At 39.3% G+C, this 27,136-nt stretch overlaps 1 protein-coding gene and 1 long non-coding RNA gene across 6 annotated transcripts in view; both read right to left on the reverse strand.

The window, feature by feature from the left end:
• Positions 1–27,136, reverse strand: part of APP (amyloid beta precursor protein) — a 204,497-nt gene that overhangs the window by 12,856 nt on the left and 164,505 nt on the right. For 3 of the 5 annotated variants that reach the window (XM_062622139.1, XM_062622141.1, XM_062622138.1), the window contains 2 exons: positions 16,476–16,697; positions 9,972–10,025 (listed from right to left, as the gene is read on the reverse strand). In XM_062622139.1, coding sequence (XP_062478123.1) covers positions 9,972–10,025; positions 16,476–16,697 — 276 coding nt within the window. The remainder of the gene's footprint in view (positions 1–9,971; positions 10,026–16,475; positions 16,698–27,136) is intronic. The other 2 variants (XM_062622142.1, XM_062622140.1) reach the window with 1 other exon arrangement.
• Positions 1,870–7,729, reverse strand: LOC134165405 (uncharacterized). The gene is made up of 2 exons (XR_009965513.1): positions 6,808–7,729; positions 1,870–6,733 (listed from the first exon to the last, which is right to left on the reverse strand). It is a non-coding gene; the product is annotated as an uncharacterized LOC134165405 (long non-coding RNA).

Raw genomic sequence — 27,136 nt, forward strand, 5'->3', positions numbered from 1 at the left:
AAGTAAGCAAGGCTTGCAATCATTTTTAATTGTAGATAATTTTCAGTCCATTCTCCCCTTATTGGTGTAAAGGGGAGATGCTACAGCTGTCTAACTGGAAAAACCAGGATTTTCTCCTAGAAAATAGCCTGAGGAAAAGGAACCAGCCTTAAAGCAGCTAAGCAGTACATCCTGTATGTGTGTCCTGAATGAATGTTTTGTCCTGAAAAGCTGGCTCTGGCTTATAAAGAACATATGGGTATTCATGTAGCTGGTTATTTTCCTGCTCAGTACCAGCTGATTGACATTTGCATTTCTTGGAGGTACAAACATGGCAGAATCATGGTGTTTATGAGATGTTATTTCCTCACCCTATTTAATACAATAAGAACAAACTGGCTCTAATTCCTCATCTATATTTATTTTAGCATTTTAGCACCCTGCTAAGACTTCCTTCTTAGTATTTTGGGCTGACCTTAGACTCTGACGCAGAGGAAGAACCTCTTTTTAAAATTCTCAACATTACACCTGCTCTTGTGCTCCACTGTGTCTCTGGACTCTCAATAAATTCTTGAATACTTCCATGTGCCAATGAGCTCCACAGTCTGAAGTAGCACTCAAAGAAAGAATTATTGCCCTTTTATTGCCTTTGAATGTGCAATTTCTTTTTCATTAAATGTTGATTTATTTGTGTATTATGAGTCAACAAGAACAGACCTTTCCAAGAACTTCTTTGGCCTGTACAGACAATTGAATTCAAAAGTTCTGATCTTTCTTTTCACAATAAACATGCAAAGGAGAGAACAAGAATCATCTTCATGCAGTGAAGTATTTATGGTTATTTTCCTGAGCAGTCTGCCCATAAATTCTACCTTATGTCTTTTTTTTTTTCTTTTTTAAGGAATAAAGCCCTTACTTAAAGATCTCAAATTTCTTTATTAAGCATCTGATTTTTGATGCCACATTACTGTACTGACACAAGTATACTTTAACATTTATATATGAGAGCATTTCTAAATGTAAGAACCATAAAGTACATGAGGAGTTGCAGTTTGAAAACAAACCATCATGTTCTGTCAATGAAATGCAGGAGAACATGGAGGTCAAGAAAATAAAGCCCAGGTGGTACCTGAAAAGAGGTTTAACATTCTATCGTTGAAGCAGTTATGGTTTTCCAGATTAAAATAGGAATAAAATTTACTCTCCTTTGCACATTGTTTCAAAATAGCCTCTACACCTGCATCAGTGGGAAGTGAAGAAAATGAAAACGTGTTTCTGGCTGCACGCCTCTTCAACCCTTTTTGTTTTTAGGAACAAAGGGGATAGGGAAAAACTCAACAGTAGAATAGGAGTGTCTTGCACCAATTAAACAGCTGGGAGAAAGGGCTTTCCCAGGACTTGGTTCACTGCCCAGACCTGTAGTGGCTGATGAGGCGGCCAGCTCCAAGCTGCTTGCCATCGTTCATAGCCACACTTGCTGCATCTTTGACATGCTGGCAAAAGCACCACATGGAAACTTCCCCAAGGCAAGAGCCTGGGGAATTGCACAACACTCCTGCTACAACTGGCAAATTCACTGAAGCTATAAACATTGATTAGAACATATACAACATAAATCGGTGAAGAATCAAGTTGTCTTTTGTAGAGGGAAGTCCTGCCTCCCAAACCTCCTAGAGGTCACTGGAAGAGTTAGGAAGCACATGGGAAACAGTGATTTGGCTTGGATGACAAAGATTGAAAGGGAAAGTCCTATGTGAGTTTCCATAACTGATTAAAAGACAGGAAATGAAGTGTAAATACACAGCCATTTTAAACAATGGAGGAAGGTTACCAGCAGGGTGCCACACGGATCTGTGCTGTGCTGTTTGTAAAGTGATCTGGATAAGGGAGTGAATAGTGATGTGACAAAGTTTGTTGACAAGTAAGAAAAACAGAGGATAGTCAAAGTAAAATCAGCTGCAAAGAACCGCAGAAGGATATTACAAACTCTGAGTGCACAATAAAAGGGAAATTATATTCATGTTGATATAATGTAAAGTGGTGCTCGCAGGGAAACACAACCCTGATACATACACAACAATAGGCTCTAAATTATCTCTGTTCCACTCAGGACAGAGACCTTGCAGTCACTGTGGGTAATTCTCTGTGGGCAGTTGGCTCAGTAGCAGTCAAAAAGACAAAGAGAAAGACAGGCGTAATTATGAGGGAACAGAGAAAACAGAAAACATTGTTACAGTGCTGTATAAATGATGTATCCTCATTTTAAATCTGGCCATCCATTCTGACCACCCCACCTCAAACGAAAGCAGAACTAGGAAAGATAACAATGCAGGGAGACACAGACAATCACTGGTATGGAATGGTTTCGGTACATGAAGGACTAAACAAATTTTGAGTCTTCAGACTGGAACAGACAACCCAGGGGTAACACTAGAGAGACCTACATGACTGTGAATGACGAGAAAATCTACACAAATGGTCATTCATTATTTCTTCTAAGAAATTACAGGTCATTAACATGGCTATGACACAGCAGATTAAAATTTAATGAAAGTATATATATTGGCATAATGCAAAATTGGACTGTGGAACTCGTTGGCACAAATCACAAGGATGTCAGAATTCAAAGGAACACAAGCAAAAAGAAGAATGCTCCATCCACAGTTACTAAGAACAACAGTGACAATACCATTTCCAGTCCTAGAACCTATCAAATGCTGGCTGCCAAAAGCTCAAGCTCAGTGGATGTGCCAGAAGTGTAAGGCAGACATGAAGTCTGTAAGTATCCTGTATGCACCACTGCTAGAGGCAGGATAATGGACTTGGGTACTTCTGCTCTTGGGGTCTGACCACTTTTACTAAAAGCAAGCAACAATAGCTCAGACCATATGTCTTTGTTAGCTTCCGTTAAGCAGAGTCATACGCAGGAGTTACAACACCATTTCAGGGGGCTGAACAGGTCAGGAGCCTTCACATCAATGAGTGAGTGACAGAGGGTAAATTCATCAGTAGTCTCAGCTGCTGGAAAAGTGCAGGCTCAGGCTTCCCTAAAGCCACAACTCTTTGAGGGCTGAGTTGCCCCATCTAACAGCAGCAGTTGAGCTGTACTTCCAGCATGCAGTGGGTTAAACAATCTTTTGCCTTGATATCAGGCAGAAATATTTTGCTTTGGGCCAGGTGACAAAGGTCTGGTGGCCTACTTGGCCTTACCAATCCGTAAAACCTCCAGGAGATCTGAACACAAAGTAGGACCTGCTATTAGGAAGTTAATGACTAATTAAAACTTAGTTTTGGTAGCTAGCACAGGCAAAAGGTCAGAAACAGAAAAATCTTCTGTTGCACTAACAAACTTGATGGCGATTTTTTCCTTCCTCTTATCTCCCTGTGAGTTGAGGAAAACAACTTTTAGAAGTATGACTAGGGTAAACCGGCAGTCTCCTGAAAACAACTGATTACATAGTAAGAGAAGCAGGACTGTACTGGAATCTATTAAGTACCTGGTATGAGACAAAAATATGTATCTGGGACTATAAATGCCTTTCCACCATGTTACTTTACAGAATTTAGACTTTCTATTTAACAGGCTTCTCTCTATTTCCAATTAATTCACTTTCTTGTCCTGGTGACTACATCTTTAGAGCTACATGGTAAAATCAAAGAGTTATTTTTCAGAGGTAGTTACTGAAGAAGGAACCCTCATCAGAGGTGTGTGAATCAGGTTAAGATTCAAACAGGTAAGGGCTACTACCTATACCACTCTACTCTTGTGCTGAAGACAAGCATACAAAGAAAAGTTAACTATAAGAACTTTAATTCTGACACAAAATAATGTTTTTCCACTAGCAAGTCTAAAGTACCCAAACACAAAAGCCAACCTAAGGCAGGAAAACCGAGAGCAACAGCCTCACAAATAATGATAATTATTAGTGCTTTTCCTCATGAATTACATATTATCTTTAGGGAACTGTGCTCCTAAGTACTTCAATTTAAAAATGCTACAATTCAGGTGGCAGAAATATTAACTTGCAACTCCTTAGAAAAATTGACAAAACTATTTAGCCATCAAAAACACAGGCTTAAAAGCATCTAGTAAAATCCAGCCAAATAAGCTATGATGGCACATAATTCTATTGCTGCCAATTAGCAATGTTAACTGCTTTTATACATACATGTGTACACATGCGCATGTGTGTGCACACACACACATTTCCAAACATCAAAGAGAGCAGCACATGGAAACCTTGTTGCTCCTTACCCTTAAAGGAAAAATAAATCGAAAAAAAAAACCCCATGGAGTTAAAACCTACTCATATAAAATAAAAAAAAAAGTAAGTAGCTACTTTAGTGAACACCTTATTCGTACACAGAGAGCTTTTGTGTTTGTGTAACATAAATTTAGGCTTTAAGAAGAATAAGGGTATAGAATAAATTCCAGCAAGGATGCAATTAGGTGTTCATTATCTACTACACTACTTGCTAACACTAGCAGTTAAGTAACAGCCTAGCTTTTGTTTTGCAAGGATTTGAAACAGTATTTAGCTGTGCCTATGGTTTTCCAGTTACTTTTAGAGTTAAAAATTAAACCTCCAAGTAAAGCACAGCTGAAACTACCAGACCTGGGTGGTCTCTACATAGAGAAAATGAAAGGTAGCATGTTTAAGCAACAGATGAAATGACTGCATTCAGGAAAACATTTAACTCCATGTCCATGAACTGTCTTTGAGTTATGGCAAGAACAAGAAAAGATTTGTTGAATCAAGGCCTGTTACAAGCGTAGTAAACAGCTTTATCTGGGTAAAGCTTCATCTACAATAAAAGGGTGGATGGAAAGGAATTCAGTGTTTGAACAATTACCTGGGTAGATACCTGCATGTTCTTCCAACTATTATTTCCATATGACTCTATGACTTTGTACAGGCCATTTCACTTTGAAATGAAAGAAGAATGAAGGTTATATACTCAGTTTTGCAAGGACAACCCAAATATCCTTGAGGACTAAGTACCTGTAAGACTGCATGGAACTAAAACTTCCTGGTCTTTTCTAGAAGTCCGTGAGTGGTGGTTTGCTTTAGCTTTGTGGATGACTACAGGGCTCTCAAATTGGAGAAAGCAGAACATAAGTGCAAAAAAGAATGCTACCTTTTTTTAAAAAAAGAATCTCACTGGACCTTAGTATGAGATATCCTTTCTAAGAATACCAGAGATTATTTTAAATGTGTGTAAAAATGAATAATCCAAATAAGTAAAATTTGGTAATCTTTCTGGTATGTCAATGCAGATGCTGTGCATATGCAGATAATTGCATTCACAGTTAATAACTATCTGATTTATAAAACAAAACAATCTAACAGAAAAAATCCATTAATGATTTTTACTTGGTAGCTGCAGACAACTGGTTTAAGTTAACCGTATCGAACTAATATCACTAAGAGAGGAAAAAACCCCTGGCCATTTCTGTCAAGAAAATCATAAATAATTCACTAAGCTGCTATATGCCTTCACCTCATACAGATTGCAGCAGATGTGCTAATGATTCTGCAGAACAGCTATCGGGCTCAGAGCCTCTGCAACCACATATGAAAAAAACACCCTCAGCTTTCTATATAATACAATAAAGACGGACATATAATGATTTATCAGCAGAAGGGCAAGAGACACAGAAGCAGCTTTATGTGCAATGTCTCCTCAAAACTGTTGACTGACTGCAAAAACAACCGACGAGTTGGGAGAATGTAAACCAACCCCCAAACTATACTACATGGAAGAAAGTAACACAGTTAATATAATAAAATCCTTGCATTGTGAATAGTGGTCATCCTGAGAGTGATACCATTACAGCTGCTAGTGGAATAATTACAGTTGCAACTGTGCAGCAGATGATAACATGATCAACCCTGAACAAAGCACTGGTTGTTTGCTTTATCACCTTGAATTTCATAAAATATGCTGATGCTAAGCAGCCTCCATTCTGATGCAGGTTCTCTAATCTTCACTCAGTTTCCAGAGATCAGACCTGAGGAATTAACATGAGTAAAAAGGATCTTGCTTATGAGTATTAAAAGATACTTTTGTATGTATCTTTATGTGTGTATATACATAAATATATGTATAAACTAATCTCTATATATACACACAAAGAGAGGAAAGTTAATATTAAACCTAGAATTCGGCTGCAAGAAATTAAATGTTTGTCCTGAAAAAGCAACCTCTGGGGCACAGGCGATAAGAAAACACTACTGAAAAAAGCTGTTAGAGTTAGGCTATCAAGGAAAGAGGTACTTCTATTTGAAGCTATTCCTGTGGAAGTTCTCAGGCTGGACTGAAGCTTTCTAATGTCTCCCTGTACACAGCAGTTTTTAAAGAGCAAGAAACATTATAAAGCTCTTATTTTGTGCTATATTAAAAACCAGCTCAGTGATGACTACTTAGTACATCTATTTTCCTTGCCTTTGACCTTTTTCAGGAAAGAGACAAGAAAGGGATTTAAGCATAATTCTTATTTTTGTTCCCCTATTTGTGTATTAAAAAGTAGAAGGACAGTATGTTGAAGCACTAGCCTCCTTTTTAAACAGCGGTGTGAATCATACAGCTGTTGTGTCTATACTAGGAAATGGAGGTCCCTCTGACAGTACTCTCCTCCTGGGACTGATGTAGATCAGATTCACGTTCAATCTCTGACTGCTGACAGCCAAGGTGGAGTGCAACAGAGGTAGGGGTTGGGACAACTGGCTTAGATTTTACTAAATCCTTTACACTTGGCCTTTTCCTATAAGCTTTTCTGCTTAGATTTTACTTCTTCTGGCTTAGATGTTACTAAATCCTTTACACCTGGCCCTTTCCTATAAGCTTTTCTGCTCTATGGATTGCACAACTCTACTTTTCCTGACTTTACTCACAGACTTGATTTTCTGAAGGAGAACCATGTGGTGAAATAAGAAGACCCTAGTTATCACAAACACTACTAAGAACTGAGTATTTGCTCTTCTTTTCCGTACTGTGACCAAATTATCTCTCCTGTGGGAAATGCACAAAGGTCATCTGAAAGATTTTGATCTATTAGTAAGAAAAATGTACTAATCATTGTAAGAATGTTGTATGGGTGAAAAGTGGTAAAATGAAAATGGTAAAGATTAAAAAGGGTGCTTGTTTCTATGTTTGCCATAGTCCTTTCAGAACTGACTTTCTTCAAGGGCTCCGAAAACCTACAGGATATTCACTTGTTCTTATTTCCAGGCTTGGGCTGTTGCAGGTTGACATGACACCTGTTTTTTCACCCCAAAGAACCAGGTCACCAGCCTGTTCACTTGAGCAAATCAATTAGAAGCGCAAACTGGAAAGTCAGGACTACAAAAAGGGCAAACCTTTTGGAAAAACAAGAATCTAGGCAATTAAAACAGAAAGTTACAAGCAGCTGCATGCATTAATCTGCTTCCAGGTCCCTCGTTAATGCTTTTTCATTGTAAAATAATATGCTCATTTTCCTTTCTTCTTTTTTTTTTTTTCAAAATTAGCCTCAAACCATAAGAAAAGATACAGTGACTGCAAAACCCTCAGTATCTCTTCTCCCTTTTTAACCTGTAACATAGAAGTTTTATCTATAATTAGCAAGTAAAACGAGTTTAAAGCACACAGTTTTAAACTGTCAGAATCCTTTTTGTATTTCACAGTTTAATTGAGACCTCACTTGCAGTACTGCATCCAGCCCTGGGGACCCCAACACAAGGAGGACATGGACCTGCTGGAATGAGTCCAGAGGAGGAGGCCACAAAGACACTCCAAGGAGCACCTCTCCTATGAAGACAGGCTGAGAGAGTTGGGCTGATTCAGCCTGGAGAAGAGAAGGCTCCAGGGAGACAAAATTAGGTGGACATTTATTGCCAGTATTTGTATCAGTAAGGACAAATTTGTAGAAGTCTGGACATGGTGACTAAAGGCATAGGAACTTAAGGTCTACCAACATTGAAGAGAAAATGTTTTGCTTATTGTTACATTTAGCACTATTGTAAAGAGGCAAAATCCTCATTTCACAAGCCCATGTAATACACTTTATGCTGTGAAATTCGGAATGCAGGCACAGCAGTGAGAGATTCCAGTCTCTCAGGGAAGCAAGCATTATCTCTCTGCAGAGGAATGTAGCATGCATCCTTGCCAGGCTGGAGGGGTTCAACTCTGTGCCAAAAGCAGAGAATGGGCCTTCACAGCACCTAAAATCTGTGCTAAAAGTGATAAAGGCAGCACAGGCCCCTGGACAGTACTGCTTTTGCACTTGAGCAGAGAATTGAGGAAACAACCCATGTGGTTTTCATAGTGCAAAAGTTACTGTACCTGCTGGAAATTTCAAGCCATAATGGTCACATGCTAAAATATTTTTTACCTCTCCATATGTATTATTCAGAAAGATCACTCATGACCTATGCTAGCCATACTTTCAGTATTATTTATATTACCCCAAACAACAAAGCACCCTGACAGAGCGGACTAGAACACACAATTTCACTCTGAAACTAGAGGGTGGCAGTGTGAGAAAGCCTGTTCTCTAGAGAATGGACACCAAAGGCTTCTGGCATGTGTATGTATGTGTGAGGGAATAGAAGGGAGGAAGGAATAATCTTTAGCAATAAATAAGGGCCTCATAACAGGAGATTTTTCAAGACTGAAAATTTAAAAGTTAACAGTCTCAAACTTCAATATTACAAGAAAATTCCTAGATTGAACTAATATTACAAAATTCAGATTAAACACACTCGGTTTCATTTGTGATGATATTTTCACTGCTCTTGGGGAAGAAATCTAATCCAGAAGGCAGAGATGTTCCCTGATGCCATGATTTTTGGCACCGCTGGAGAGCTAACTCCATACCTGTTTCCAGGCTCTCTTCGTGGAATGAACTAAGACTCTGAACACAAGATGTCAGACTCCTAAAACAGTGCTAGGAACACATCACCTGGCAAACCTTGATACGGGTGAGCTTTCAGAAAGGCATAAACACATTGGGAGGGTGCTGTCCATACACTATCTAACGGACATTTGTGGAGGGGAAGATGAAGGGAAAAAGAAGAAAGATTGATCAGTTTGATCTGATCTGAAGAAAAAAACATAACGATGCTGTGACACTAAAATAATTCTGACCCTAAAATACACCAATCTCATCTCACTATGTGCTATGTGCTGGAGAGCTCTTCTGAAATGAAAGGCTGCTTGCTTTCAATGGAATCTGCCATTTCAAGATAATCCTAAACAAATGCAAGAGGAAAATCAACCTAAAAAGCAAAAGAAGTTAGCATGAAAAGCACTCTTTTACTTTGAAAATCGGATTTGTCCCATTTACTTTCTCCAAACATTTGCAGCCTTACGCACCAAACTAGTCATCTGTTATTACTCTGAAATCAAGAGGAAGATACAGGTATGACAGAGGGCAAATAATCACCCTTCTCCATCTTACAATGGAATGAATAGGTGTACAGAGGTGTCCTTAGAGAATCCAGAGGGAGCATATATGTATCAATTTTTAGATACCTGGCGTTAGCCAAGAAAAATATCACAGTAAAAAACATCAATGCCCCCTGCATGAAGATATACATGAGTTCTTTATTAGCCCCAACTTCAAGAAACTGTATGTTCTACACAGAGGATTCAACATTTCTATCACACATTCCCAAATTAAAAGTACTCTCTGCACTAGGGGGTGCCACGTCTACCACCTTCTGCACCTGCCAATGCATTATTGCTAGAAGGGATGACAACTTGATAAGAGTATCAGTTCTGAGTCTCTGGGTCCCACTCCCTCTGCAAGTACACATCTAGAACATGCCTGGTACAGACAGCACTCACACAGGTTCACAGAGTTTGTGTGGGAATGCTTCCCTGGTTCAGGCACAGCATTACATTTTAAGAGAGGGTTATACAAAAGTAAAGGTAATCATTTCAGCACAAGCAGACCACATGCATGCGGGAAAAACACAGGTTAGGTAAAAGCCATGCAAGTTATATACCTGGTCGTGTGGTGAGTCCTCTGTCTGCGGCTGGGCGGGCATCAACTGGCTCAACTGGGCATGTGCAGAAAAGAAACAGAAAAGCAAACAAAAAATAAACAAAATCCCCCAAAATGATAAAGTCAACTGCTCTTCTACTGGGACAGTGCAGGAGACACTTACTGCATAGACAAAGTTACCAAAGCAACAGCTTCAGTTAATCCTGGAAATAAAAGGAAGGGATGGACATGATTTCTAAAGGAAATCACAGCTGATGTGTCAATTTTACCAAAGTTACCAAAGCAACAGCTTCAGTTAATTCTGGAAATAAAAGGAAGGGATGGACATGATTTCGAAAGGAAATCACAGCTGATGTGTCAATTTTACATTATATCCTGGTTACTGCTTAAAGTGAAAAAACATCCAAGATAAAAATTTCTGTCTGCAGAGGGAAGCTATATTCATAATGTGCAAACTTTTTCCAATTGATGATCAGATCTGGCAGCAAGAATGCACACAATGAGCTCTTGCGACTACTCTTGATCAATGCTGACTTATAAACCCACTGAACGCCAACTCCTTTTGCCTTTCAACAGGGATTCTTACAGCACTAGCCATAAGGTCTGAAAAAAGTAAAGTGGATTTTGAAAGTACGATCAATACTTCATTGCAATGTGCTCAGATTTGCAGACAGCATATTTGTCTTCCAATTTTTTACAGGGAAGCAAAAGGAAAACACCATTTTCTTCCCAATTGTGTGCCATACATAGTTTTACAAAACTCTTGTATTCCTGTACTAAGGCTTTATCAGCTGAAACTTAAGGTTGATGGAACCCACTGGCATTAACAGAAAAACAGGATTTGCAAAACTTAGGAGTTGTTTAAGTCATTACCTACTATCTCAGTTAAGTTCAAACATACTAGAGAAGTTAATTAAAACATTCAGATTTTCCCCCTCTTTTTTTGTTGTTTCTCTCTTTTGCTCCAATACTGTTGCCTTCTTCATCTACCCAAATGCTGCTGTCAGAAAGAAACTAAAATTCAGAAATAAAATATTATGTTTTACCTTAGAATTCAGAATTTTAAGAATAAGGTATTCTCATTCATTTGAATTCTTGAATTCGAGTATGAACCTTCTAATCAGCAGTAAGGAGCCACAATAACACAGGAAACCTGACAAACCACAGTTTTCAATCACTAAGAACTGCTCATCGCATTTGGCATCAAGAAATCACACAAACCTGATGATACTGCTGATTTAAGTAACAGGATTGCCCATCTTCTCAGCAAGTCTGTGTCACTTGCTTAGTGCTCCTATGGGTTTGACAAATAACCTACTATGCCTATGTGGCACCCATGTCCTTTGTACATAGGACATGACTGCAATAGCTCCTCCCTCTGGGAAAAAAAAACAGTAAGCTTTATAGTGGCTGCAGACTAAAAGTGCATCCTCGTATCTGACTTGCTTCTGTTTCCAGAAGGGCAAAATTTTCATAGGGCTTGCTGGTCTGGTGCTGCAGAGACAAGCCATCAAACCACTCTTCTTCACAGCAGTTCAGAGTGACACTAGCAGACCATGTAATTGCTTTCCTTACATACTGCTGTACAAAACCCAATTTCCATCCTTAAATAAAAACTACATTTTTGAGTACTTTCCTATTTCAGTCTTTTGCTAGGTTTTCCAATATTGTCAGCAACAACCCTCAGGTAGGTCAGCTGTAAATCTTCAGTGAAAACATCTGAATGGAAGAAATAACCAAGGTCCAACATTACTCAAACTGCTCCTGAAGAACCCTCCTCTGTCGCTCTGGTGTCTGCCTCCTCCCTAGAAGGCTAAGGGGTCTTATTTCCCTCTCGCTCTGTAACCCTACATGCCCATAGCTATGGAGAACTGGGACAGCAGGTTGTGGGTAGCAATAAAAATGGGAGAAGGTGAAAGCAGAAAAGGATGGAGGAAATTTCTGTTGTACAGTAGCACGGACCTGACCTCAGCGTAATGCAGTATTTGTGGACTCTAGTGAAAGTATTAGTAATAATTCTTCTTGCCATCTATAGTTTTGGAAGCACTCTACAGAGGAAAAGGCAAACATCATTGGCACATTTCATAACTGACACAAGAACTAAATCAACCTTCTCAACGTCACAAACCAGCTGCAGGGGAAAAACTGAAGGCAAAAGATCAGAGCAAAAGGTCTTCCAAAGCAGATCGTGATTCCAGGCACCGAAGTACAGTGTGCCCCAAGCAGCACGATACAAACAAAGGCTGATTTCTGGAGAGCTGCCACCTTTTGAATTACAGCTGCATTTCAAAACCTGCTTGCTCTTGCCCCAGTACTGACGGGCAGTTAACTCTGAAAACCTTGTCTGTGGGTTTCCTCACTGCCTCCCCTGTTGGACCACAGCACCTCTCAACAGCTGATATAGAGGGGAGAAGTTTAAACCTACTACAGCTTTCATTAACAATCGAAACTGTAAGATGTGCTCTGTATTATTATGAAAACTGCATTCATTTTGATGCTCCAGAATCGTATTTCTCTTCAACACACTTCCATGTGCACAGAAATACACAGAATTAAGACTGAAAATTTTCCAAACAGCCTCGCAATTGGTACATTATCTGCTTACACTGACTATGCAGGTTTCATACGGGCTCTACAACCCACCATGTATCTAATACTAATGCATCTCAAGAGAAAGACCATCGTTGCTTCTCTTTTCAAAAGTAAAATAAAGGTGAATCAAAAAGCTCAAATTTAGTACAAACCAGCAGATGAGGAGAGGTATATGATGCTCACCCACCAAGAAGAGTGTTGAAGGGAGTAACTGGCCCAGTCTTAAAGACAAAGACAGTATGTGTTGTCTATGGTGTAGTGCTGTGGATTCATCTCTGTGGACATTCACTGGGAAACTACAAGGAAGGAAATTCTTTCAGACAATACTGAGCTACCTACATTTTCAAGTTCTTTTTAATTTTAGACTATTTTTCACTCATTCATCAGAAAAAGCAATTTGAGTAAACTGCATAAACCTCATCCTTTTACCTAAAAAGATGCAGTTTAGAAGACTGGAAAATTTCAAATTGAGTTATGAAGCCATGAGATTATATGGCAATGTACCAATCCAATACACTAGTAGTATCCCTGGCTGAAGGCTGGGTTTAGATCATGGCCATGGCAGAAAAAAGGCATGAGAACTAATGACAAACCTAAGGTATTTTTTGTAGTTTAACTTCATCACTTGTATGCAGAATACTGGATACTCTGAAACTAAGACTTAATGGCTGCATTTCCTTCCACATTTTGGTTTAAGCATTTCCTGAATGGCTTCTTAAAAACAAGGCCTGGCACTGTGACTGTGCTGGAGGGGGTGGCATCCCAGGTCCTAACCCAGCCAGCTCCAGGATTTGTTTAGTTGCCTCTCACATGTCAATGGTCCCATTAGAAATCTGTTTTGACAGTAATGCAGATTTGCAGTGAGGTGAATGATTTACTTGGTGTGCCTGCTCAGGACTGAACTATTGCTTATCCAGTGCAGCAGCTCTTTGCAGTGAGGAAGTTGAAGCTCTCATTCTACCTAGAAACCTATCTGCGTGCTTAGCTGTTAGCACTCTGGATTTGTGTTAAGCAGAGTTTAAAACAAAGTTGCCTTCAGCTTTCATACTAGACCAAAACAGTATTAACAAATGAACGGGTAACTTGCTTGACATCTGAAACTCTGGTAGTCTCTGATATCTGCTGGACCAACCACTCAGCAGATTTCCCACATACCACCTTGTCTGTGTGGAACATGCTGTGATTTTCTTGACAGTGGTGAGCACCCTCAGCCCTCACCCAAGTAAATGGGAGCTGAGGTGTTCAGTTCTCTTACCTGTGATGGCATGCTCAGCATCTCTCAGTAGCAAGAGACTGTCACTAATACTGCAACAGTTAGTCACATTACAGTATTTGAGGTTTCCCTAGCATACTGTTTCTGAACTTACACCTTTTTTGATGAACTGTTATTTGCTAAGAAACAGGAATGACTTGCTCTGAATGACTGCATAAAATACAAAAACCTCACTGCACAAAGGGAACTTACGTGTGAAAGACTAGGCAAAAAGACCTTCAGTGGAGAGGGAAAGGAGAAAAAAGGAGAAAATTGTGTCAAGTGTTATTTCCTTCTTGCTACTTCCAAATATTATAACAAGACACACAGATGTTTTTGGAAGCAATTTAGACAAAGCCTATGATTAGACCATGGCCACAGAAGAAAACAGGCATGGGAAGCGAGGACGAATGGCACATTTAGTCCTGGGTTTCTGGAACAAAGGGGTGGGAGACAAAGACAAAGGAAAAAGACAAGGCTGTGAAATTTCCCTTTGATACTATGGGCAAGGGTGTAGAGAGGGTATCTGAAGAGAGAAAAAAGGTATTGTAGGCATGAGCACGTTAACAACGTTGTGGTCTGGGTAGTTGAAAGAGAAGGGCAATGGGAAACAAGGAGGACTTGAAGAAGTTTAAGTATTCAAATAATTTCTAGCTGTGCAGACTTAAATGCTGATAATGGTTGGCCCAATAGAATTGTTTACTGCAGTAATTTTATGACAAATACAACCCTAACATCAAAAATAAATCCCAACCTGAAACCCCAACAATTTAAAAAGTATGAAAGTTAAAAGATGTTCCCATAGTAAACATTAAGAAGTGCTGCAAGAAACCATGCAGTGCATTAAAATACACAGGATTAATAATTAAACAGTATCTTAATCAAGGCAGGAGAGGTTTTGTTTGTTATCTGATGTCATACATTTTGAAAGAACCATACTCAACATATTTGCCTCTGGGAATTCAGTGCCACACTAAAGTATGTACTTTTCATTATTAAACTCTAGGCTTTGCCAGGTTTCTGAAGGATTATACTGTGGGTATGTCTGGGTGCACCTGTCTACCCAATAACTTCTGAACTTGGTGACTGAAATCAGTACATTTTGAAAGGTGGGAGGACAGACTTCAAGAGTAATTAATCGTCATAAAGTTTCATGAAAGCAGTCAGTGGGTATAGAAACTGATGCCCTGCATGCTTCCGCTATGGGAGAAACAGCAGCCAGAGCTGTAGTGGAATACTCCCGCAGGACAGACACCACCGGCCAGCCGGGTCAGCCATCTGTACTACTCACCAGCACCTGATGCAATCCAGTCAGCTGCTCTCAGACACTCGGCACATCACTTGGTTGCAAATGCCCTGCAGACATATCTGGAGTCCTTGTCATCATTTCCTGCCTTCTGGTTCTTGCTGCTGACCAGTCCGTTTAGTTTGCACCAGCTCTCCTTCTGCGCTTTCACCTGCTTCCTACCTGTAGTGTTGACCCCCTGGCAGTCTGATTTTAGCCCCACTCCTGACCAGCCTCTCCTCCTCAAATTTTGCTTCACTGACTTGTTGACCTTTGCTCAGATACTCTTTTACTTCATCTTGGCCTTCTCTGACTCCTGGGGATGATCCACTTTGATGACAGAACTGGTTCTGACTCCACTGATTTCACCTGGCATCAACCTGAGATCTGGCAAATCAACGTCCCATGTTTCGTCTCCCAAGCACCCAGCTGCCAACAGTCACATGGTGTGCTGAGTGAGACTAACTGCCAACTAAGGCTGGTATCAAAACTCATTCTGAGAGCAGGTACAGGCTAAGCCAGTGATTTCAAGAGATTTCTGAGGGAGGTTAATGTCTGTGCAGTTCAGTTAGGAATTACAAATTTGCCTGAAAAAAGACTTCTGTAGATCCAGCCTCTGTGAATCTGCTGCTTTGCAGTAACAAACTTTCACTAATGTGATTAATTTAGCACTAATGACAGCGGAGTTGAACTGATAAATGAAAACAAACACAATGGGAGAAACCTTAACAACAGGATCGAATTCCCTGAGGTTTCTGATTAATTGGCTCTGGCACCTAAATTAACTACCAATTCCAGATTATGCATAAATTATTAAAGAAGTATGCAGCCACTTCAATAAATTAGTCCGTGAGCAACATGAAATACTCAGGAAAAAAATTTTCACTAGCTAGTTGCATTTGCGAATATGCAGGAATATTTCTGCAGTACATTCCAGACAACCAGTGTGTGTGTGGAAACAAAATAAACTCTCATGCTAGCATTGTGCAGGATGTGTAATAATTATTATACCAGCAAACAAAAAGCTTTTCTTTAACTAAAACACTGATTTCATCATGGCACAAGTCTAAAAACTTCCTGAGCTACCTTAGCTAATTGCCATGTATTTTGTAAGACTGTCACTCATAATTTCTGCTAATTTATTTTGATTTGCTTTTCAAGGAAAGTAAGCTCAACACTGAAAGCTACTAAATCTCAAATTTTAGTTAGGATTTTCTGTTCCATCGAAGGGACACAGCAGACAAGTTCTAAACTTACATCTGAGGAACTCTATCCTGCTTACATCAGAAAGACGTCAATTTTCAGGGAACAATGTGAAGAGAAACCACAAAGCTCAACTCAGAATACTCTGTGGTTTCTTCCCTTATTGTACATACCTTCATTTTCCGTATTGGCTGGAACAGAATCAACACCAAATGGATGCCATGGCTGAAGGTCATCTAGGCTGAACTCTCCATCCACTGGCAGAAGTTCAACTGTAGTCTTAGTTTCTGTCAGCGAAGGCATGAGAGCATCGTTTCCATAGCTGATTCTGGGTTCGCTGATCATATTGGCCAAAACATCATCAGAATAGTTTTGCTCTTTCTGAAGTAATTCATCTGCAAGGGAAGGGATTTTCAACACAGAAATTATCTGAAAGAGCTGGCATTTCTGAGGACGTATTTCCAATGCTTTTGAAGTAATAGTTTACTGTTACAAGATTCTGTTTTCTTATGATAAAAAAACGCATAAAGGCTTACAATAGTCAAAACTATGTGATAAGCACTGCAGCTAAGCAAGGCATTTTTTTTGCAACATGAACCAGAATTGTTCAATACTGTTTCCCACCCCCATTTCCACCAGAGATCACATGTCTGTGCTTTGCGAGTCCCTGGACTCTTCCCCACAACTTTTAAAGGAAGCACAAATCGATTCCCTTCAACTCAACATGTTGCTTTAAGTCAGCAAATGCCCACAGGAAGCAATGTCTTTGTTATTTCCCTTCCTCTTACATGCTCCCTATCAAAGCTCTTTAAATCCTAAATCACTGTAAAAGTTACTGTATGAAATTTGGCTTACAACAACAAACTGAATCTAAAGAAGCAGTTACTCTTTTAACATATATAACTTTGCCAAAATACTGAAGTAGTTCTTTGATAAAAATCTTTAGTAGGAATAGACATCTGCAGGCAAATTATTTTACAAGAAACCAGGACCTAAAGCGGTGCAGTACTATTTAGGCTGTGTATTTTTTAATTTGAAACAAGATGAGATCAAGCACTTTTAGCTCCATCAGGTGTATAGGATAGGTTGTCCAACTCATAAGTTCAGAGGCAGCGTGTGCTTCATTATTCCAACTCCCTTCTCATATCGACGTTCATCTACTCTCCATCTCCCTCTTCACTGCCAGTTTTCTGTAGGAACAACACACTATTTGGAAGTACTTTGAGGGAACTTGGTCCACAACGGCATGTTCAAGTAAGCAAGCAACCACAATGGAGATAAATAACTGCTAATAATGCACCAATGTAATTAGTAAGAAGATGTTACAGAGCTAAATTGTTCAGAATCAAAGACTGTAAAGGTTACATTACTAGGGTTTAAGTGCTTGCACACATACGCACATCCATGACAGCAGATGATACAAGAGCTTTTACTAAGAATGGCTTCTCTTCACTTGGTTAAGGGTCCCCTGACTGTCAATGCTTCACACCCCATCTGAACTCTGTAGCAATTCAGGGACAGGAGTTGCCATGCTAATGCTAAACCTTTTCTGTCACTCTGTATGGGCTTGCTTATTTCCCAGTATCAAAAGTGAGAAAGAGCATCTAAATTTCTGTACATGCCAGATCTTTTAGACCCCTCAGTAAAATCTTTTGAATGCTATGGTACAGGCATGCCTGACAGAGGGGGGGTACCCAACTCCCATCATGACACCATAATTATATCCAAGTCCCAGGAGGCTGGGAGGGATGCATACACGAAGTCTCTCTCTCAATGCTACCCAACTGGGAGGACGTCACTGCCAGCACTTGCAGGCTCCATTGTCTCTCATTCAGCTGTGGCACAGAGCACAGACATTAACCGACCCACACAATAGCTCAAATGAGGTGGACAGCTAGTACAACCAACAGATTATTATGATTGCATCCATTTTACAAGCAGGGAAACAATGGCCAAAATGAATGAGCCCATCTGATGTGATGAATCTGACACTGAACGACAGTGTGAAACTGGAAGTGCCTGGCTTAGAAACCATGCTGGAGTCCATCAGACTGAGGCAGCTGTGTCTGCACTGAGTAAATCATTCGCAAACACTGTTTCAATCTCTGAACTGCTGCTAAAAAAGTTTGCCCTAGGGTGTCTGGTTATCCACACCAGCTGGCAAAGTCCAAGACCAATTTTTCAGTGTTGATTTTGTTCCAAGTATTGATAACTACTTCAATCATCAGTTACACTAATGGAAAGCCATATAGCCTGGCTGTTACACAGCTATACAGTATTCGCTCTCCTTTTCACAGTTGCCAACTTGAATTCCCCCACCCTCCAAAAGACAATTCTCTAAACAAGGAGAGATACAGACACAGCTGCAGGCTAGGACATGCATTCAAGACTGTTTCAGGAGTTTTCTTTGTGTGGTGAATATCTTCATGGTTAGGTGCTGAAAATAGAGGGATTCTGGGCTTGCTCTTCAAAATTTCATCTCCCATCAAATCAACAGGACAAAAACTTCATGACAATCGTCCTACAATAAACTTCTTGTTGCCTGGCTTATTATCTCCTTGTAGTGTCTTACTATGTCCTACATGTCCTGCCATGGAGAAGAAAAAGGAGGATGCTGAAACTTTTTGTCCCTCTGAGAGCATGTGCTCAAAAGCAGCCATAACCTGGGGAAAAACCTTTGGGACCTTAAATCTCATTCTTGGGCTCACTGCAGGCATTTCCCAATGAGTCATCACAACTCAACAACAGCATCTAGAAAAACTGAAGTGAAACACATGTAGTGAACTAGACAGGAGGGCAATATGACTGCAAGCTCCTTTCAAGACTATTCTCTTATCCCAGAGACACACAGAGCCAAAAGCAAAGAAGGAGTAGAGGAAAAGAAAGAAAACTTATTACAGAATCTTCTGGTGGGCACTGGACTGTTACAAGCCAGTCGTCCACAATGGCCCCTAGACTGCATTTTTACTCGGAGAGCTCTGCAAAGACCACAATACTAGCAAATGTACCATGATGAATCCTAACAGAGGTGATGGGAGTCTTAGAGTGGCAAAACCCATGCTATTTTATAACTTTATCTACTTTTTATTGGCATACAACACTGTTTCCAGTGTTGAACTCTGGGGCATACTTACCCCAGCCCTGAACTGGCATAGCTATAATGACAGAAATTTAACCTATAACAGCTCCATTTATTTGTGTTTTCTTTACAAGGGGCCTGTTTACTAGATGGAAAGCTCTGCAATAACTGCTGTGTGTAAGACTCTTGAATTTACTTGAAAATCAACTTTAAAATTGGCAATTGTAATTTTGGAAGTTCTATAAAGCAATTTAAGATCTTAACCAGACTAAACAAAGTGCACCTCAAACACATCTAATTAAGACACTGTCAAAGTACATGACATAGCTTTGACACAACACCCAACTTCCTTTGTAAAACGGTATCTACATGACAGAATGCATATTGATTCAAAGACAGGTTTGAGAACCATCTCAAACTGGTACAAATGCAGAGTCTTACTGCCTCATATTCACCATCTTATCAATGACCATTCAGTCTGAACTGAACATGTGTTCTTCCCAAAGTTATGGTTGCTTTTGAACATGTGCTTTCAAAAAGACAAAATTTAAGTGTCAGCAACCTCACTATTCTTAACATCAGAGATTAACAAGTGCCTGGGTCATAGCGCTGGCCTCATTTGCAGGTGCGCAGATATTATAGCAGTTTGAAGACAGTTTAAATCATGCAAGTGCGGTATATCACAATTAGGATTCACCAAGAACATTTACACAATCATTTATTGCAGTGCATGTGATAAGAGGTAACACATTTAGATGAAGCTTTCATGATACCTACTTTATGGGCTAATTCAACATGTCACAGCTCAATCTTCAACATGATCATGTGCCTAAAGGAGCTGCACTGATGTAATGCAGTCAGGTTTTAAATAAATTTGAACATCTGCATCTGATCAGCTGTATGAATCAAAACTCCCCCAAACTGGTAAATTTGAAAACAAAGCCTCCTTAAAAGCTTAGCCTTAGTGAATACTTAAACCCAAAACATTATTTACCTCTACATCTGCATTTACATTAGAGCTCTTACATAATCTGACAGTATACCTGTAAGCCACTTATGTGGCAGCACGTCCAAATGAACAGATGTATTTCACACTCAGAAAACACTTTCATTTTCCCACAAGTCATTTCTACGGAGACGTGTTGTAAATACACAGTTTATGTAGGGAACTCCAAAATACAAAGTATTAGTAGCGCAAGTAAGGCGTTTTAGAGAAGTAACACTTAAGGGTCAAAGGACTTTCTGTTCTTGTGATGAATGCAAATTCTACAGAGTCGGAAAGGTAGTTAAGTCACTTGTATATCCTGTGGGTTTTATATATATAACTTTCTGCATCAAGCTAGAGTTCCTCCTCTGAGGTCAAAGGAGAGAACATACCTGAAAATACTATGGGTATTTCCTCCAGCTTCTGCCCAAGTTAGTGGAAATTTCAATCATGTGCTTAAATTTAATCACACTGAAGTCTGTGCCTTACCACAGAGAGTTAAGCCCCACTGAGTTTCAAGCATATTGTTATTTTAATATGCTTTGCTCAATCAAGCATGTAAATTCTTAATGTTACATACTACTGGGTGCCATAATTATAACATTATCAAGCTGCAAATCACAATTATGCGGCATTCAGTGTTGAACTCATCCATTTATACAGTACAAGTCAAATATAATTTAGAGAGCAACTCTCATGACACCTTTATTGAAAGTGACCAGCATACTGGAAGGTGTGAGTGGTTTTGCTGCCTGCACTCTTTGATGATGACAACAGAAGAGCAGTATGCTAGATAATTACTGTGAAATACTGGAAACAAGCCTAACCTGCAATGCTCAGATCCATACTGACAGAGAAACGTGACCACTCCGTCAGATTTAGGCTTTCTTCTCTTCTCCTGCCTAGCCTGTGAAATTACGCCACAGGCTGTCTTATCTAGAAACTTTTACAGTGCAGTATGTCTCTCTGGGTTAAACTGAGACCGAAAGAGGAAGAACCATCGAAAACAGTATTTCACAGTTCTTATTTTCTGTCCTTTAGAATTTTCACCATTATGGCAAGAGTAAGTAGCAGCAGTAGTTTTTCAGATTTCAGAAATTTCTTATGTGCCTCAAAATCTTGTTCAATAAGGTGAAAAAACTTTTCCTTTTTCAGCTCCTCAGGAAATAAACGTTTAAGGTATTATGAAGCAGCTCACCTAAGAAATTTTCCCTAAAGTTAGTAAAGGAATAATCATCCCATAGCCTTAGACAATACCCTGCTGCCCAAGAACCAAACTTCAGAAGAATGACACCTCTGAACTTAAGAATAGCTGCCATATTTAGAACCATACTAAAAATAACATGCTTCTGGTATTTTACAGAAGACCACAACTAGATCCCTTTCATTTCTTTCCCACTTCTTGCTGCTTCTTCGCTTCTGTCCTATGTGCATTTCAATGTTTCCCAAATTGCATTATAAAAGCAACCCAAGTTGAATCTCCTCTATAAGCAGGTACATGTAATAATGTTCCAGTTGGATTTACCTTGCAGACTATTCGTCTGAAATTACAAAAAACCCCAAGGATGTTTAACTTCTATACATAGCAACTGTCCTGCAGATAGACTGTGATATAAGCAATTTTCTGGTATTAAACAGTGTTCAAAGCTTGGATGATCCAATTCAGAAAAACATTTTCTACCATGTAACGATTAATTCCAATATGACCTAGGTGTCTTACTCATTAGGGATGGACTTTAATGCAAATTTAGTTTTGTAGAGAACTATGCAATTGCAGAGAGCTTTGAGTAAAGGTTCACGAAAATTTCCACACTGCTTCATCAAGGAAGAACCACAGCCACCCTCTCTCGTTTTTACAGCATGCTGCATGAAACTCAAGGTCTTGATATTTTGTTTAATTTTATAAGAAGGCAGCTATGACACTCTTTGCCTTCAGTGAAAGAATATCAGAATTACTACAGACCCTCAGCTACCTGACAGCTACATATATCAGTTATTAACTAAAATTAAAAATCAACACATGGCTACAGATGTGTGCACATTTATGATTTTTAAAAATTTATTGGCCAGTCTTCTGATTAATGACTGCATTCCCCCCTCAGTTCAAAGCAGGAAGTATTAAAGCAAGTTGATGGGATAAAGTTAAGTCCAAAACCAGAAGCTTGTGCCAATTAAAGACCCTGTTGAAACCCTATACCATACTCAAGAATATACATTGTATGTCATCATTCTGATCCACATAAGGGACTGTAACAAATTCACAAGGTTTAAATTTAACTCATTTAATTCCAAATTAACATATAATTAAGTGCTTTAAAATATGCTGAGGAGTCTAGATTAAAAGAAATAAACAGCTTCCCCCCCCCCAATCACTGACATTTCTGCCAGATGAATCAGCATTCATTATTCCCCCTCAGTCTTGTATGAATTAGAAAAAGCCAAGTACATTTCCATCCTAAATAAGGAGGTTACAGGGCTTGTAAATTAAACTGCCCTTCAAAAAAGTGTTTATATGAAAAACTGCTATCAAGTTTTATTACCTTATTTTCTGAAAATATACTTAATTTACTCATAAATTACTTATCAGTCTTATTTACAGATTAAAATGATCAGATTTACTTGCCAACCTTGTACTACACAGTAAAACTGAAACCTGCAGTAGAACCTAAAATTCTACCACTTTCTAACCCCTGAAAAAATGTCCATTACCCATCATTTCTGATGAAAACTTCTAAAGGTACGAATCCCACAGCAATTTTTGATGTTTACTGAACTTGGAGGCAACTGGTGAACCACTAAACAGTCCATACAAATATAAAAATCTAGACATTAATCTGTTGCACCTGAGTAACCCAGAGAGCATTTTCAATCTGAATCACTTATAATAGTTTAAATCAGAATTTACCAAAACTGAATCGTGCAGTATCTGCTCAAGATAAAATATATTTTGCCTACTTATTAAGTGCAGTTTTAGCACTTGATAGGCCAAATGTACCCTGGTTGTCAGAGTATTCTGAAGAGATGAATTTATTTAATTTAACAAATATACCCATTAAGTGGGATATGGTCTGTTTCGATGGCTTTTATGCTGCTTTCATATGCATGATCTGATAGAAGGAAACAGAACAGTGAAAGGACTGGAATCCCAGCTAGGTAGCACTATTCAGGAAACCGCATTTTTCAATTAAAGTGCGCCCCCTCAGATACTTGCCCATAGTGACGCATTTCAGACTTCAGTGTCTGGATTCCCCCAAGTAACAATTCCAGAAACTGCTGTGGGAATGACAACTGACACACTAGCTCTGTAATATATAATATATAAAGCTGTAATATATAGCTTGTGCAGACAGTCTAACTGGTTCTCACTGGACACTTAGAATCTGCTGGCATGTAAGAATTAAGATGATTACTTTGCTTCTTTCACAATCCACCACTCCTCCCTACTAGAAATATGATCTCTTAGTGACTCACAGAGAATGATGTAACTGTGTTTCCAAACCAAGTAACTGGGAAAAGAAAACCTAAATGGTCAACAGTAAAGTGAAAGCTGCTGTAGGTGTGTCTGTGCTCCCATGATTTTGGGCTGTTTCAGTACTAGTGGACATCATTAACTTGATTTAAGATGGTAAGATGACATATTTATGAATTATATTACACATATATTCAGTGCACCAAGAAGATTTTCAGTAACTAAGTGCAATGACATTTCTGTAAGTGGGCAATGTTTCACCAAGCCAGTGCCTTCCCGTCTGAATGGAAGGTATGCATTCAGGAAGTCAAGCTCATCTGAGCTAACCTGCCCCCACATCATACATGCAAGCTGGACAAGTGCAAGATGTTTTCAGACTTCTGTCATCCATCCAATAAAAGAATGACATCTTAAATTTGGCACATGATGAACTAATTTATTAGTTTCTTAAAATATAATGGTAGAAGCAATTATCAGGAAATACAAATGAGAAAGGCTGAGAGAAGTCATCCCCCCTCATAAAACAGTAAAATCAGACTTTATGACAGCTCCAGCTTTTCTTTACACTTACACCAAACATGCAACAGAGCAGGGAATCAACTAAAATACTGTTTACGAACAAATGTAACTATGAGGTAATCCTGACCTACAATGCTTTTAAAAATAAAACATATCCAGTATACTGATTTAAAACAATATACACACTCCTATATTCAACTTTTTCACACAACTGTAACCCCTCTACCAGTGGAAATAATACTCTTCAACCAGCTGCCACTGTGAGCTCAGCGTCGTCTTTTGGTCATTAACTTCCTGTGGGACCTTAAATAGCACGATAACTTGCTATTTAAAGAGAAGTGTCTATGAAAAGGTACTTCAGGCTAGAGTAACGGAAAGGATACAGAATAGACTTCAAGAAGGATCTACCAATACAGGACAGTGTTCTAGCTATCAGCTCCTGAAGAAAATCAAGGCAACACCTTTATATCTCCCCTGCTAAAGGATAGATTATTTAGAATGAAAGATTTAAATAGCCATTGAAATAGCAGATGTCCAAAAATTAAAAACAACTTTGTTTATAATCTACGAGTCCATCATTATTATCAGAAGTTCCTGGTTTTGTCGAACACATGGATCATGAGATTTTCTTACAGGTGCAAGCAAAACAGAACAGTGTTTTTCAAAACAGAGGAAAAAATAATAAAACTTCATAAGACCTTTTTATTCTGACAAAATTTCTGAAGAGGGGATGGAAAACAAGATGTCCTATCTCTTTCCGTGATGAAAAGCCACCCCAATCCAAAGTCATGTGAAGCCATTTATCCTTTTCACAATATCTGTAAGATTGGAGGAAGCTGGCTCTTTTACTGACTGAAGTCATGTTCACAGTATTTATGAGATTAAAAGAGTGCTTGTGCGCACAAAACTCAGGATTCATATCTTTTCTGAAGAACATTAGTGCCCGTGACAAGACACAATAGACCATTTAGATACAAAAGATGGGGAGGATACAAAATGCTGCTAATGAAAGCATTTGAGAACATCAACGCCAATGAAGTACATTTATATCTATTTTAATCATGTGCTATTTTCTGCCTATTTTTCTATGACAGTTAAATAATCGGGACCGAAATAAGAGATGCTTAGAAGAGGAAAACATTGTATCTATTTCCACTTTTTTTTTTTCCTTCTCCCCTATGCTGCAGCAAAGGACGTAGAGTTTTCAATCCGGAAAAGTAACTGAGGTTCTTCAGCTCTTCCAAGATCCCGAATGTCATTCAGAATTTACAAAGCAACATGAAACTGTCCTTCCATCTGGCAACTATGTTTGCCTATTAAAATACAGCACACTAAAGGAGGACAGTAAGTTAGTTGCACAAGAAGTGCTAGGTCCTGCTCCTGTACCTGGAGAATAACCATCTCATGCACCAATAAATGCTGGAAAGCAGCTCAACAGAAAAGAACCTGGGGGTCCTGGTGGACACCAAGTTGAACACATCCCATTAACACGCCCTTGCTGCAAAGATGACTAATGGTACCCAAAGCACTGCCAGCAGAAGGGAAGGGATTCTTCCCCCTCTGCTCAGTGCTGGTGAGGCCACATCTTGAGTGCTGTTCCCAGTTCTGGGCTCCCCACTATGACTTGGAACATGCTGGAGAGAGTCCACAGAGGGACTGGATCATCTCTCCTAAGAAGACAACTGGGAGAACTGGGGCTGTTCTGCCTGGAGAAGAGAATCAGGGGGATTTTATCAATGTGTACAAATACCTGAAAAGAAGGTGCAAAGAGGACACAGCCAGGCTCTCTTCAGTGGCACCCAGTGGCAGGACCATAGGCAATTGGAAGGAACTGAAACACAGGAGGTTCCCTCCGAACATTTAACGTCTGTTAAATTGGTGGCTTAGTAAAGACCATAAACTTGTGATGATTTTAAAAAAAAACAAACTAACTGAAAAAAAAAGGCTGAGGTGTGTGTATATATATTAACAAGCCAAATACTTAAAAATGTCCTGGGTGGAAGAGGTCTTCATTGCTTACTAGGTAGTCCACCTGGCCCACGCCATGTCTCCATCTATGTAAAAGCTGCTATGTGAAGCTTAACAGAGAATTCATTTGCTTTTGTGGGAGAACCCCCTACTATTTTTAACCACTGACTCTGCAATATATTTTTTAGTAGAGTTCTAACAAATCACCTATTCAACTGTGGGGAAAAAGCACCGGCAGAGCTAGTGCTGGAAGTCACTCCAGGGTACCTGTGCAAATATACTTTTGCTGAAGGCTGCTTTTGACTGCTTGTTCCAGTTGCATTGTTATCCTTATGGGCAAAAAGGGCAGAGAGGAATGGGAAGTCTGTATGATACAACACAGACACACCAATGAGTCTCTTGAAAACAAGAACGTAGGTTTTACAGTACCTTAGGGTAAGACCTGCAAATAACTGTGCTACTTCCAGAAAATCTGTTTAAAGTTTACTGAGGTATTTCTGTATGGTATAGATATACCCATCAAATCTGAATCAAGAATTTCTGCCATGGAAAAATATGTTGTTTTTAAAGCAACAAAGGCAGAAATTCAACACTTTTGGTTTGGCAAAGATGACATTCCCTTGTGTCCAAAATTGAAGATGCTCCCTCTCAAGTACCAACCTAGTGCCTGGGGCAATTGAGAAACAATTCTCTTGACCTCCAGAAAACTTAACAGGAATTGTCTAAACTTTCTCAGGTAGAGATCTTTTGTAACTAGCGCACACTGGAACTGTGGCTGTTTATCTTACCCTGGGCAAAAAGTTCAACTCCATCT

This window comes from Pezoporus occidentalis, unplaced genomic scaffold (assembly GCF_034315485.1).
Source record: "Pezoporus occidentalis ecotype Australia unplaced genomic scaffold, CSIRO_AGI_Poc_V1 ctg24, whole genome shotgun sequence".
Taxonomy (NCBI): Eukaryota; Metazoa; Chordata; class Aves; order Psittaciformes; family Psittacidae; genus Pezoporus; species Pezoporus occidentalis.